This window comes from Chiloscyllium plagiosum, chromosome 15 (genome assembly GCF_004010195.1).
Source record: "Chiloscyllium plagiosum isolate BGI_BamShark_2017 chromosome 15, ASM401019v2, whole genome shotgun sequence".
Lineage (NCBI taxonomy): Eukaryota > Metazoa > Chordata > Chondrichthyes > Orectolobiformes > Hemiscylliidae > Chiloscyllium > Chiloscyllium plagiosum.
This window is the reverse complement of record NC_057724.1, coordinates 47,201,969-47,215,229: the sequence shown is the minus strand read 5'-3', so window position 1 is coordinate 47,215,229 and position 13,261 is coordinate 47,201,969. Positions and strand designations below refer to the sequence as shown.

General features: G+C 39.3%; 1 protein-coding gene across 1 annotated transcript; it reads left to right on the top strand.

The window, feature by feature from the left end:
* Window positions 1-3,684: 3,684 nt before the first annotated feature.
* shisa2a (shisa family member 2a) lies at window positions 3,685-10,787 on the top strand. Its single transcript, XM_043705253.1, has 2 exons — window positions 3,685-4,427; window positions 10,010-10,787. Exons 1-2 carry the CDS (start codon window positions 4,139-4,141, stop codon window positions 10,537-10,539), a joined length of 819 nt encoding a protein of 272 aa, XP_043561188.1. The 5' UTR covers window positions 3,685-4,138; the 3' UTR covers window positions 10,540-10,787.
* Window positions 10,788-13,261: the final 2,474 nt, after the last annotated feature.

Sequence of the window (13,261 nt, the reverse complement as noted above, 5' to 3'; positions counted from 1 at the left end):
TTGGGGCAGAGGGATTGGAGGGCTGCGCGTTGTGAGGGTGAGAGGTTGGAGTGGGGGAGGGGGGTCGACAGGTTGAGGCGGTTAATGTCCCGGCGGCAGTTGGAAATGAAGAGGTCGAGGACAGGTAATTGGTCAGCGCGGGGTGTCCAGGTGGATGCAGTGTGTTGGAGGTGGGCGAAGGGGTCCTCGGAAGGTGGGCGGGAGTCCTGATTGTGAAAGTAAGCTCGGAGGCGGAGGCGACGGAAGAATTGTTCGATGTCACGGCGTGTATTAAATTCATTGATGCGTGGACGGACGGGGACGAAGGTGAGTCCTTTGCTGAGGACTGATCGTTCGTCCTCAGTGAGGGGGAGGTCTGGGGGGATGGTGAAAACTCGGCAGGGCTGGGAGCTGGGAGCTGGTGTGGGTGTAGAGCTGGGAGTGGGGTCGGAGCCAGTACCTGGAGTGGATGTGATGGTGGGGGGAATGGGGGTAGAGTCATGAGCAGGGGTAGTGTTCCCCTCGGGGTTCTGGGGGGTGGGGATAGTGACAGTGGGGTCTGTGGGGGCGTGTCAGCAGAATGCAGGACATCAAGTAGACGGAGGGAATACTGCTTCGATAAAACAACTCCCCTATCAGTTTAATCCTTTCAAAGCCAAATAGGTCCAGAAGGAGGTGAAGGCCATGCTCAACCAGGACATCATTGAACCATGCCAGAGCGAGTACAGTTCGCTGATCGTCTCAGTTCCCAAACTGGACGGGTTTCAACGATTCGGAAGGTCAACACCGTTACAAAATTGGACCCCTATCCAATTCCTAGATTGGACGACTGTATTGAGAAAGTTGAACAAACAAGTTACATCACCAAATTGGACTTTATACATGGTTACTGTTAGGTACCCTTATCAGATACGGCGAAAGAAATTTCTGCATTTGTAACCCCAAATGGGCTATATCAGTTTTAAGCCACATTCCGACGACTCATGTACAGAGTTGTAGTTGGGTTAATAAACTGTGCAGTCTATTTGGACAATGTAGTGATCTTTAGTATGTCCTACAAAGATCACCTGGTACAGCTGGCACAGCTCTTTGAATGACTATGAAAAGCAAAACTGGTGATAAACTTAAACAAAATGGAATTCGCAAAAGCAGAGGGACATAACAACGATCATGGAAGGTTGACCCCATAGAACGCAAAGACGAAGGCCAGCGAGGAATTTCCGTGACCAACCTCAAGAAAGAAGTGTTTTGATTCTTAGAACTCAGCAAATTCTATCGGAAGTTTGTTCCAAACTTCAGCACTGTAGTGGCACCATTAACCAATTTGCTGAAGAAGATCACAAAGTTTTGGTGTACAGAACAATGCCTTTCGACCATTTGAAATCAATATTAACCACCAAACCAGTTTCAGCTACACCAAACTTTTCAAAACCTTTTAAAGTCACCATCGATGCTAGTGACATTGCAGTTGGAACATGAGGATGGGATTGAACTGCCAGTTGGTTACTTTTCGAAGAAGATCACCGTCCACCAGAAGAAATACTCCATAATCGAAAAGGAACTATTGCATTTGGTACTAGCCTTACAACATTTTAATGTGTATGTCATGAAAAATGTGTTGGAGACAGTTGTGTACACTGATCACAATCCTTTTACATTCTCAGAATGCTTTAAAGACAGGAATATGAGACTATTTTGTTGGAGTCTTATGTTACAGACTTTTAATTTAAAAATTGTATATGTTGTGGGTTGGAAGAATGTAATCATAGATGCGTTATCATGGATTTAACTGATAGAGCTTAGATGAAATTTGTCTTTATTTAATGTTTTATATGTATATAGTTATGATGATGTGGGTATAATATACCTTTTAAAAGAGTAAAAGCTATCAGTGAGAGCACCAAGTGTTTTCAATAAGACACGATGTAACATGAGCTCCAGCTACTGTGTTATAGAAGGGAAGGTAAAGATAGGTTAGAGAAAGGAGTTGTAAATAGCTGTTAGTTAATTATTCTCTGTTACACTTTAAGAAATAAAGTTGTTAATTTTTACTTCAAATAGTTCTTGGCCACTTGAAATTTTACAGATTAGTGCATGGAATAAATCTTTTCTGTGTTGCTGATTTTAAATTAAGTAGGAGGGTTTACCCCATGTCATAACACTATGTACAATTTAAACAATGCCCTGCATATGTATCAAGCAGGCTGCATACAAGCAACATTCTCTTTGGGATACATGCATGATCTTAAGGGGACAATGTATAGAATTGTAGAATCATAGAATCGCTCCAGTGCAGAAAGAGGCCATTTGGCTTATCAATTCTGCACCAACCGCTCAGAGTGTCCCAAGCAGACTCAGACTCCCACCCTATCCCCATAATCCTGTATCATGGCTAATCCACCTAGCCTGCTCATCCCTGAACACTACAGTGCAATCTAGCAAGGCCAATCCACCTAACCTTCACATCTTTGGGAAACTGGAGCCCTTGGCAGAAATCCACGCAGACATGGGGAGATCAAACCAGTCAAGCAGAAAAAAAGTGAAATTAGAAGAAATGTAAGTGGCAAGCCACCCTGTTGAATGTAATTGTGTGGCTAGTTAGGCTAATCAGCCTAACAAGTCAACCACAAGGCATTGGGTCTTAAAGTTGGACTCCTGACGTTAATGGGCCGATCAGACTGCTTAGAACTCTGGGCCACCGTCAGCCTCACAGGTCATTGATGAGGCCTCCCGCTCTCGGAATTTCAGGTACTGACACCATTTTTAAAGCCCAACATGCACCAGTCAAACGCTGGCAGTCCACAACTGCCTTGCGCTGTCCTTGTCAATTGCCCCAAACATGTTGGACAGGGAAAATTGGCATCCTACTTTGACAACAGGAACCTTGGCGTTTCTATCCAGGGTGGGGGATGGAAAACTGCAAATCAAAGGGATGTCACAATGAAGATGTTAATATATGCTAATATATGCAAGTAGGCTTCTGTCCCTTCACTTCCAGCTCAACACCGTTGGGAAATGGGATTTTTTGTTCTCCACGTGGGAACTCCTCGCTGAACTTCTCCGGCGTTCTACCAACTTTATTGCCATTGCCTACATAGTGCAAGGGTTACAAAAATCTTTCTTCCTTCACAGATGCTGGAAGGCCAGCTGAGTTCCTCCAGTACTTTTATTTTATTCAACTAGTTCATTTTGAATAGGTTAATCTTTCAGTTTAAAGTCAAGAAGCTCAGGAACTCAATTCACGTTCGGAAACTGTTAATTTTTATACGTCCTGATTTCAGTGTTCCTTACATGATGAACAACACATTCCAAAGATTTCACTTCAAACATTTCTCAGCTCTGCTCTTTAAAACTCCATTTTCACCCCTTAATCTTTACTTCAAATACCCGACGGACTTTAAACTTAACCACATAGACTTAATAATTTTTTGAAAAATAGCCTTTCGCATCTTCTCGGAATAATCTCGTATCAGGTTTTGGATTGAACGCCTCTACATTGTTACAGTTTTATCAAGGTTATTTTGGTAGGGTACATCAAACTTTACAATTGACAAATTTAAATAAATCATTATATTGAATGTGCTCGCTCTCTCTCTCTCTCACCCGAATCTCACCGAAGAGGCGGAATATATATCCCTAAAGGCGTGACTTTGTAGGTGTTTCCAATCAGGATTGGTGGAGAAAGCTCAGCCTATAGGGATGCACTTGCCAGAATTTAAGTGAAAAGAAAAGATTTTTTTTAACAGCAGACTGAGTCAAAAGGGAATGGAAAGTGGATAGTATTATACTTGTGTCTGAAAGTTGCACGTTACCGACTTTAATTTGTGTCTTATGAGATTTTAAGAAAAATGATCATCGCTATTGTTTCTAATGAAAAGACTTGCTAACTGATGGAAAATTCTCTGAATGTTCTCCCGGTTAGAAGTTGAGAAGGCGATCGCCATGAATAGAGCTATTTAACACTGAGAAGTTAACACTCCTGCAGTACGCCTCGCATTGTCCAATATTTGGAGGTTCAGCCCTACGTGAGGAGGGAGAGGACAGAAACCGATTGTGAAAGCTGGAGTATTATAACAGCGTGCGTTTTTTGTTCAATCTCCCTTAAAATCGATCTGCTTTTATAAACTAATTGTTGAAGCCCGCAGTCCTCCTTGTGGCCATGGGGACTGCTCAGTTTGGTGCACTGCTACTTTTCTTCACCAACTGGCTTCTCGGTGTTCACGCCGCTTCGGGAGAGTACTGCCACGGCTGGTCTGACAGTAACGGGAGCTGGCACTCGGGATTCCAATGTCCCGAGAGATATGATGGGCAAGAGGCCGCTTTCTGTTGCGGATCGTGTGGTCTCAGGTATTGTTGCTCCCTGCGAGATAATCGGCTGAACCAGGGCGTCTGCAGCAACGATAACAATGTGCATCAGGAAGCAAACTCTTATAGCAGGTCAACATCAGGTAGGGGGACAAATTGATCCTATCCTAATCACCACAGGTGGTTTACCGCATCCCATCTAGTTTTTAAATACGCTGTAATTATTGATATTCTGTATGAGTTATTTTCTCGTTATCGGATCGGAGCTAGGGAAGTTACAGTAAAAGATTGAGAATGTATATGCTGACTTATATTTATGTACATCAGAAGGTTATGCAAGCAAAACGGATTTGATCCCTCGTCTGTGCTCAGTTAACTAATTTTTGGCTGTTCATTGAAATTGGTTTTAGATCCTTTGGCTGGATAGGGGATGGGAGTGGGGGAAATCATACATGTTTCACAGTTCTGAGGAAAACCACACACTGCTCGACCCATTATACCAGTCTTAACTCTCAATATTTAGTCCCTATCCCTTGCTTTTTCCTTGCATTATTTCAGAGAGTGCTTGGACCACCACATCCAAGAGATGGTTCCAAGTCTTAACAGCTGCCTATTTGTAAAAAAAAAAAAATTTCTAAACTTTAGCATCGGAGGCCCATGTGAAACTCTACTCCATTGAGACAAAACACTATCAGCATATTTGCATTTGTTAAAGATCTGTACATGGTTTATATTGTAATTCTCTTGTTTCGTGGCAATTGACATCTGGTGCTCTTCAATTAGCCTTTTTTCATGTGCAGAATTTGGCATAAGTGTTGGAAGACTCATTAACTTGAGAATATTACAGAATATAATATCATCTTCTCACTGACGGGCACATGCAGATAATGGTCAGGATTGGGAATATTGGCTGATTTTCCATTGCCTAATAGAAGGACTACTGCAGCCAAGTCTATCTTAACTATTGCCCTGGGAAATATCTAATTCAGGGCAACACAGGGACTAAACGTTAGGCCATCTGGTCTGCATGCCTCAGAAATTATACCTTTGATAGTGATCTATAAAGAAAGTGGAATTGAAATAAAATGAAATTGCAAGTGGATTTAATAACCTTATCAAATATGGTAAAAGGATTGAAGGCCAATGGCTAATCATATTAATCCCTGATGCTAGCTTTTCAACTGTGATATCTTTTGCAATCACATTCCCTGTGTTGTTTTCTAAGTGGGTTAGTTAGTTCAGTTGACTAGATGGCTGGTTTGCAATGCAACTGTTGCTAATAGCGAGGGTTTGATACCTACCTCGGTTGAGGTTACCAAGGACTTTCTACACTCACCTGAGGCCCCCAGGTTAAACTACCACCAGTTGTCTCTCTCTCTCCCTGTCATGAAAGAGCAGTTCAACAGTCTGGTAATACTGTGGTGACATTTATTGTTTCGTAGCATTCCATCCCAACTAAATACACAACCTATATCATATAGGCTGTACCTTTTTCAGCCATTTGCAAGAAAGTATTTATTTAATGTTGTAATGAACAGTTACGTGAACAACCCATTCTGTAAAATATTTTTTCAATTTTCCATCTATATTAAAAATCTCTAATATATTCCACTTTGCTACCAATACAACAACTGTTGGAAACTGTGTTTTACTGCTTATCTTCAAGCCGTTCAGAATTTTGAAAACTTATTTGATTTTCCTATTGATCTTCTCTGTTCTAATAAAAATTCTCAAAGTATTCTATGACCTTGCATTCAAAAGGTATAATGCTAATGAATTATAACAACTTTTCCATGCCTCCAACATAGTCGTTCCATCATGTTTTTCTGTGGAAACTGAGATTAAAATAATACACGTTTAATACATACCTTGAATGACAAAAAGTATTAAGCAGCCTGCTACCCATGATGCCAAAGTATTCAACAAGTGCTGGAGTATGTACACAGAGGATGTTTGTGCATCTATAAGTATATCACTAAATGAATAACTTCCATTGACCAAAGTGCTGACCAGGACACTCCCCTAATCCCAAAACAAACTCTCCTTCTGCCAAGTGGAGATTATGTTAGGAGGAAAAAACTAGGCTATTAGAAGTCCTAAAAGTATGTTTATAATTGCTCACAGAGGCTAGTTATAAAGACCTTTATTATTGGGCCTTGGGGGGTAATTTTAAGCAAACCTACCAAGTGGGAAATTGGATTAGGCTCACTGTTCCCTTTGTAGCCCAATCTGATTTTACTCTGGATAAACAGCAAAATTACTGTCCATATGAAAGGAAGAGTCAACATAGTCTCCTCCACTTCCTTCCAGCCAGGTAAGTTTAAAAATGTCTGATATGTTCTTAAAATATTGCTTTAAGAAACACTCCTGCATTATACACTCCTGCAGAGTCTATAAATTCCATTATTAAAATTGTTTATCAGAGTAGTTGTGGAAATATCAGAGAATGTGACAAGCAGGTTTCTTCTCTCTACTTCTGAACTGTTGGCTGGATTCAGTCTATAAATTCTGACTGTCCTTCACTGCCTCTCTCACTTGCAAGTTTTTATGTGATCCCAGATTGTGAGTATAGGTAGGTTTCGACATTTGAGTGTAAAAAAAAAAATCAGTTGGTGGAGTTTGTTTAATGCTGAATTCTGGTCCTGTTGTCACTTGATATCCACAACTATACATGTACCATTAGAATTTGCTGGTTACAGTGGATATCTTGTGCTGCAATTGAATGGGCTTTTGAGTGAGACTTGTAGATTTCAAACCTGAAATATTCTTGACAGTCAGGGCATCCCTACTGAAAGGTCTTGTTTTTGAGTTAAGGGAAGTATCACTAATAATAACACCCCAACCACAGCCCTGATTAAGATTAACACACAAAGGTAATTAGATCCAATCTGGAATTTTCCTAGTCTGTAAATTTCATATAATTTCGGTGGTGTTCTTACCAATTGAAATTTCAGTAGGAACTGTTCATATCTAATTGCAATTTATGCATTGAACACTCATCCCTCTAATGTGGATAGAGATTATTCGGCCCATCATTGTGCACTGACTCTCCAAAGAGCATCATACCCAGGCCCCAACACAACCACCTTTTCCGCCCCCGTCACCGACCCCTGAGCCACTCCCCATAACCCTTCATTTATGATGGCTAATACACCTAGCCTGCACATCCCTAGACACTAACGTACAATTTAGCATGGCCATTTCACCTAATCTATACATCTTTGGACTGTTGGAGGAAACTGGAGAACCCAAGAGAAAGCCAGGCTTAGGGAGAATGTGCAAACTCCACGCAGTCACCCAAGACTGAATCAAACCCAGGTCCCTGCCACTGAGACAGCAGTAATGTTTGTAAGCAACTACAAAAACGTACTTACCAAAAATCTGCACATGGGAAGGAAACTAAGCAATGATTAATGAACATTTTATGGGCTGGAGGAAGGTTTGTGCTAGAATTTTCCAGTTGTTGATAATGCTTGATTTTCTTGATATTTATCTAGTCCTTAGTGTACAGGGAACAAATTCAAAGTTTGAAGACAAAACAGACTTTGGAAGCATTGTAAACTGTTGAAGTGAGTGGATAGATGGCAGATCAAACTGAATGCAAAGATGAGTGAGGAACATGGAAAAACAAGATTAAAGAAAGGGTGCACAGGAGCAGGGAGACTTGGGTGTTTATGTGCATAAGTCATTAAAGGTGACAGGAGATGTGCAGACAGCAGTTAATAAAGCATTCCATATCCTGAGATTTATTAAGAGGGGCATAGAGTATAAGGGGAAGGAGTTCATGTGAACTTATGTGAGAATCATAGACTTGTTAGAGTGCAGAAGAAGGCCATTCAGCCCATTTTGTCTGCACTGGGACTCTGAAGGGGCATTCTTGTGCCCTTTTTTTTCTGTAACTTCGCACATTACATCTATTTAAACAATTATCTAATGCTCTCTTGTCTACCTTGTTGAATCTGCCTTCATTACACTTTGAGGCGGGGCATTCCAGATTCTAAGAGACTAATTAGACTGTTGCTAGAGTATTTGTACAGTCCAGGTGCCACACTTCAGGAAGAATGTGATCACTTTGTAGACAGTGCAAAGAGGTTTTACAAGAATGGTTCCAGGGATGAGAAACTTCAGTTGTAAAGATAAATTTGAAAATTTGGGACTGTTTTCTTTGGAGAGGCGAGGGCTAACATTAGATTTGATTGAAGTTTTCAGTCAAGTCTGAATAGAGTAATTAGGATAAAATTGTTTTCTCTTAAAAAGGATTGTGAATGAGGAGGTGATTTAAGTAATTTGAAAAACGAACAAGTGCAATGTGTGGGAGTAAAAACTTTTCCACACAGCATATAATAAAATCCAGATCTCTTTGCCAAGTTGTCAGGGACACCACGTTGTCAGAGTGACTGAGGATGTACATTAAATGCTGACCTTATAAATGATGCCAATTTCCCAAATGAATAAAAGTATATTCAGCTAATGAAAATAATTTAAATCCTTTGTGCAATGAAATGGAATGTAACAAGAAATATTATGCAAATCAGAATTGCCTAATTACTTCCCATTATTTATCCAGTTGAAGTTTCCAGATATCATTTGAGTTGGTTTTGAAAGTTGTCATTCAAAATGGTCAACAGCTGTATTAAACTGTATTGGCCCATGATCTGCTGTCAAATATATATAAGCTCAATGGGGCTTATAGTTTTTTTTGTGCAAGTGCAATAGCAACTTCAGATGATTTGATATATAGTGAAGGATGGAAGTCCTGAAATTGCTCTCATCTTGCAAACACATCTTGACGCTGGTTCCAGTCAATGAATGGCGGAAAGTTATTGTATTTGTTTACCAGATAAGAACTATACGGAGTTGCATTTTGTCACGTGAGTGTCTGTATTCACCACTAGTGTAACAGGCATCCAATCCTTTGCACACTCTTCTGCATGCTCCAACTCCACACCTCCTCCCCTTCAGCAGATTCACTTTCACTATTCTGGCTTTCAGGCTTTGGGCTAAATGAAGCCACTGCCAACAGACTCATTCACCAGCCAATTTACCAGCAGCAAATAACAGAAGAAAATGGCCAGTGGTTGGAGGAACATCTTGCAGAATCTTCCAGCTTCATTTTGTGTTTTGGAAGACCAGTGGCAGGCTGGAATGGATTGGTGTGCTCTCATAGGCCAGGTATTGGACCAATCTGAATGTGTAACTAAAGTTGATGGTGTACGGATTCAGCCACTGTAAAGTATGGTCCAGAAATGACAGGAGAAAATGGATGCTGTTTGTAGAAATGTGAATATTCTTAACTTTAAAATTTAGTAGAAAGGAGCTTAATTACATCACATGACTATGCAAGGCCTTTCATCAATGATCATTATTGTAGGAAAATAATACAATGTAGGGAAATGTATCTTGCATCTTTTCAGAACTTCTTTTTTTTTGTAACTTGTAGATAAAACCAGGGGATGGTTTAATATTGCTTAACCATAAAATGTTTGACATGATTTTGTTACTTCATGTGCTTAAGAACAAATTCACAAGAAAAACCTGACTCCATTTTCAGAACCTTTCTTTTTACTGAGAACGCAGTATAATTTCTCCATACCACTGAACTCCACCAAATTGTAACAGAAATAGTCTTTAAATGTTTGTATTGTTGCTTTATACAATTCTTTAATAAGCAAAGTGTCAACTATAGTGCCCAATAATAACACTGTTTTTCACATTTTCTTTGCAGTTCCTATGTATTTGCCATTCCTCATCGTTGGTTCCATATTTGTAGCTTTCATCATAGTTGGTTCATTCATTGCAGTTTGCTGCTGCAGATGCTTGAAACCCAAGCCACAGGAGAACCAGCAGGATGCCCCCACCCAGAGCCGTTTGCTGGAGTCTATTCCTTCAACTGGTATCAGAACCCCTTCCCGCCATTCTACTTCCAGCTCCACGACTACTTCCACAAGGAGTTCCATGGGACGGCAGAACAACATCTGTTCCATGGGAACAGATGGCATAAACCTCTACATGAACATGCCTACAAATTTCCCTGTCATGGGCTGCCACCAAACTCAGCAATTCCTACCTTCACAATCCACAGGAAATCCTTTCCTACCAGCACAATATATTAGCTATGGGCTTCCACCAGATCATACACTCGTAATGACTTCTGCATATGTGGACAGACCAGGTTATGGACAACAATCTCATAATCCTTATTCACATGGAACATTAAGTGGTGACCAGCTGATGTATCCTGCAGTCACTCTGTAAGATTTATTCATATGTAAAAATAAAAGCAGACAGTCTTTATGGAGTCCCTGACAGTAATGCAAGAGAAATTGCAATATTTAGTCAAATGGTAATAATTTAAAAATGGCTATGTAACATTGCTTCTTTTGACTCACAGTGCTGCATTACTTTTAGAATTAATAATGTAAGAGATAGAAGCAGTAGGCATTTGGTCCTGGAGACTTTTCTGCCATTAATAACAACAAGGTTGACCTACTACCTCAACTCAACCTGCCCTTAATTCCATTAATGTGTTCTATTAACCTCTGTGTTGAATATACTCAACAGTTGAGCAATCCAAAGTTCTCAGACAGAGAATTCCAATGATTCACAACCATTTGAGTGAAGAAATCTCTTTATCTCATTTGTAAATATCTGACTCTTTCTTCTGAAACTGTGGTCCTGTGTATAATTCCGTTTTGTCTCACATTTTCCTAGAATCCAGAGAATATAGCCTTTGCCTGTTAAATATCTCCTTTATAGGACAATCACTTATTAAGGAAGATGTCAAGTGAACGTTTCTAGGATGCATACTCTCTAGGATGAATGCTTTCTTTACCTAAGGAGACTAAAATCATACTTAGTGAGTGCTCCAAGTGTGGCTTCACCCGTGCCTTATGTAATTCTAGTTAGTCTTCTTTATTCTTATGATCTAACCCTTTCATAGCAAAAGCTCTCATAGCATTTGCTTTTCCAATTCTATGATTTTAATTCTTTTTATCTGGATGTTAACTTTCTACAAATCATAAATATAAATACATGTCCCCCTGTACACATTTCTTCGTCTGTTGCCCATTGAAAAAATATTCTGCTTTGTTTAAAAATTAACCAGTTACTTAGTAGTGCAGATATTGAATATTGCTGAAAAGAAAGACCTGTTCCTGAAGCTGTTTGTTATGCACTTTTCAGAACAAATGCAAGAATGCCAAATTTTAAACTATCACAACAATTTATATTACAGAAAAAGGGAAACTTATAGACTGACAAGTCAACTTTGATTGGTGGAAGTGTTGCAAAGGGAGACTGTAGGTTTGCCATGCTTCTGTGTAATTCCAATAAGTAATGTTTGATCTTATTTCATTCTACAGAGAACTGACCTCTGCATATGAACATATGTAATTTCCATGATGCATATATGAGCCATGTTCTGAATTTTACTGATCATCTTATATTGGTTCTTAGAGTAGCTATTAATGCACTCAGGATTATTCAGCAAGGGTTGCTGAATTAAGGAATCACAGTTAACATTAAATACTTTGTCTTAGATTTGCAAGCATCATATGGTTGAGTGTGAACTGCACTCTGCCTACTACAAACATTCAGAGATGAGATGTCTGACTTAGTTCACTAAGTATTAGAACATATTACATCCATACTTGTCATCAACCTGCCACTGAAATTTATTCAGTAACATAAATTTAGAATCTCTTTTAGGACTGAAAACAGAATCCTAATGTATTTCCTACCAAAATGGGTAACTTCATGGTTCTTCACATTTTATTTCATCTGCCAGATGCTCAACTTGTTCACTTCTTTCTGCAGTCTTTTTATGTCATCCTTACTATTTATTCGCCCCACACTTTGAGTTGTCAGCAAACTTGGAAACATTCATTGTATGCTATCTCCTCATCATGGATTGTAAATAGTGGAGGCCAAACAGTTGTGCTGTATTGCTAGATAATGCTATGGACTCAGTCCCCTACTCTTTTCTCATTGATATAACTTGACCACCACATCTTTAATCTCCTCCGTGCTCTTCAGTTGAAACTTATCAGTTGGGGGAGGTCCTATTTTATGCTTATACTGCATTTTAATAAAATTAACAAATAGAGAAATTTCATCCCTTTCAATGATTATTTCAGTTCTTCAACGACACAGTTAGAAATTCATCTTGGGGAGCTGTGACACATGCCATTTGTGCCAAATAGACAACCATTATTCATTGTCCTTTAATATTTAATTGCTATAGAACTGAATATCAAACACTAAAAAATGTGTAGTTAGTATGATACCAACCAAAACAAATCCATATCCCATGGATTACTCTAATCTTGGCTCTTCTTCATTAATCAACATTTTTATTCAAATTTTGTGGAAGTAATTGTTCCTGTATTATACGTTATTGAACTGTGTAAATAGGTTCCTCTCACTGATTAATGCTCTGACTGATTAGCAGTACTAAACTTGCAGTCAAGTTCCAGGTTCAGTTCAGTATGCTAAGTTGGGTTTCTACAGTTGGTGTTGATCAAACTCTGACTGTAGGTTTGCAGAAGGATTTGTAAATATGTTTGTGTATATTTATATAAAATGTATTTTCTGAGAAAAGTTTGCTATTTTTGCTTATAGTTAGGATTGCTTTTTAACAGTTCATTAGGTCCCCTTGCTCCAAATGTATTATGTATGATTTTTATGAATGACAATTATGTTTTGTACATTTGCTCAGGATGTGAATAAAATGTGAACAAGTTGCATTGTTATGGACTTATTTGCTTCTTGTAAAGTTATTAAGTATGAGGAATTAGCAAATGTAGGAAGAGCAGTTGGGGAATGGACTGGGAACATTGTGAAAGGTCAGGTTTCAAGGGACTCTTGAAGAAGGAAACAAAAGTGACAAGGTAAAGAGAATTGGAAGTAAAGTTACAGAGTTCAGTGGCTTGTAGCTAAAAGCAGTACTGTTAATGGTGGTGCAAGAAGCAGTGGGATG

Excerpts from the sequence above, each read along its gene's own strand:
- shisa2a (XM_043705253.1), top strand. The coding sequence starts at position 4,139 with ATGGGGACTGCTCAGTTTGGTGCACTGCTACTTTTCTTCACCAACTGG. Across the intron at positions 4,428-10,009 it reads TTATAGCAGGTCAACATCAG|TTCCTATGTATTTGCCATTC; the intron begins GTAGGGGGACAA and ends TTTTCTTTGCAG.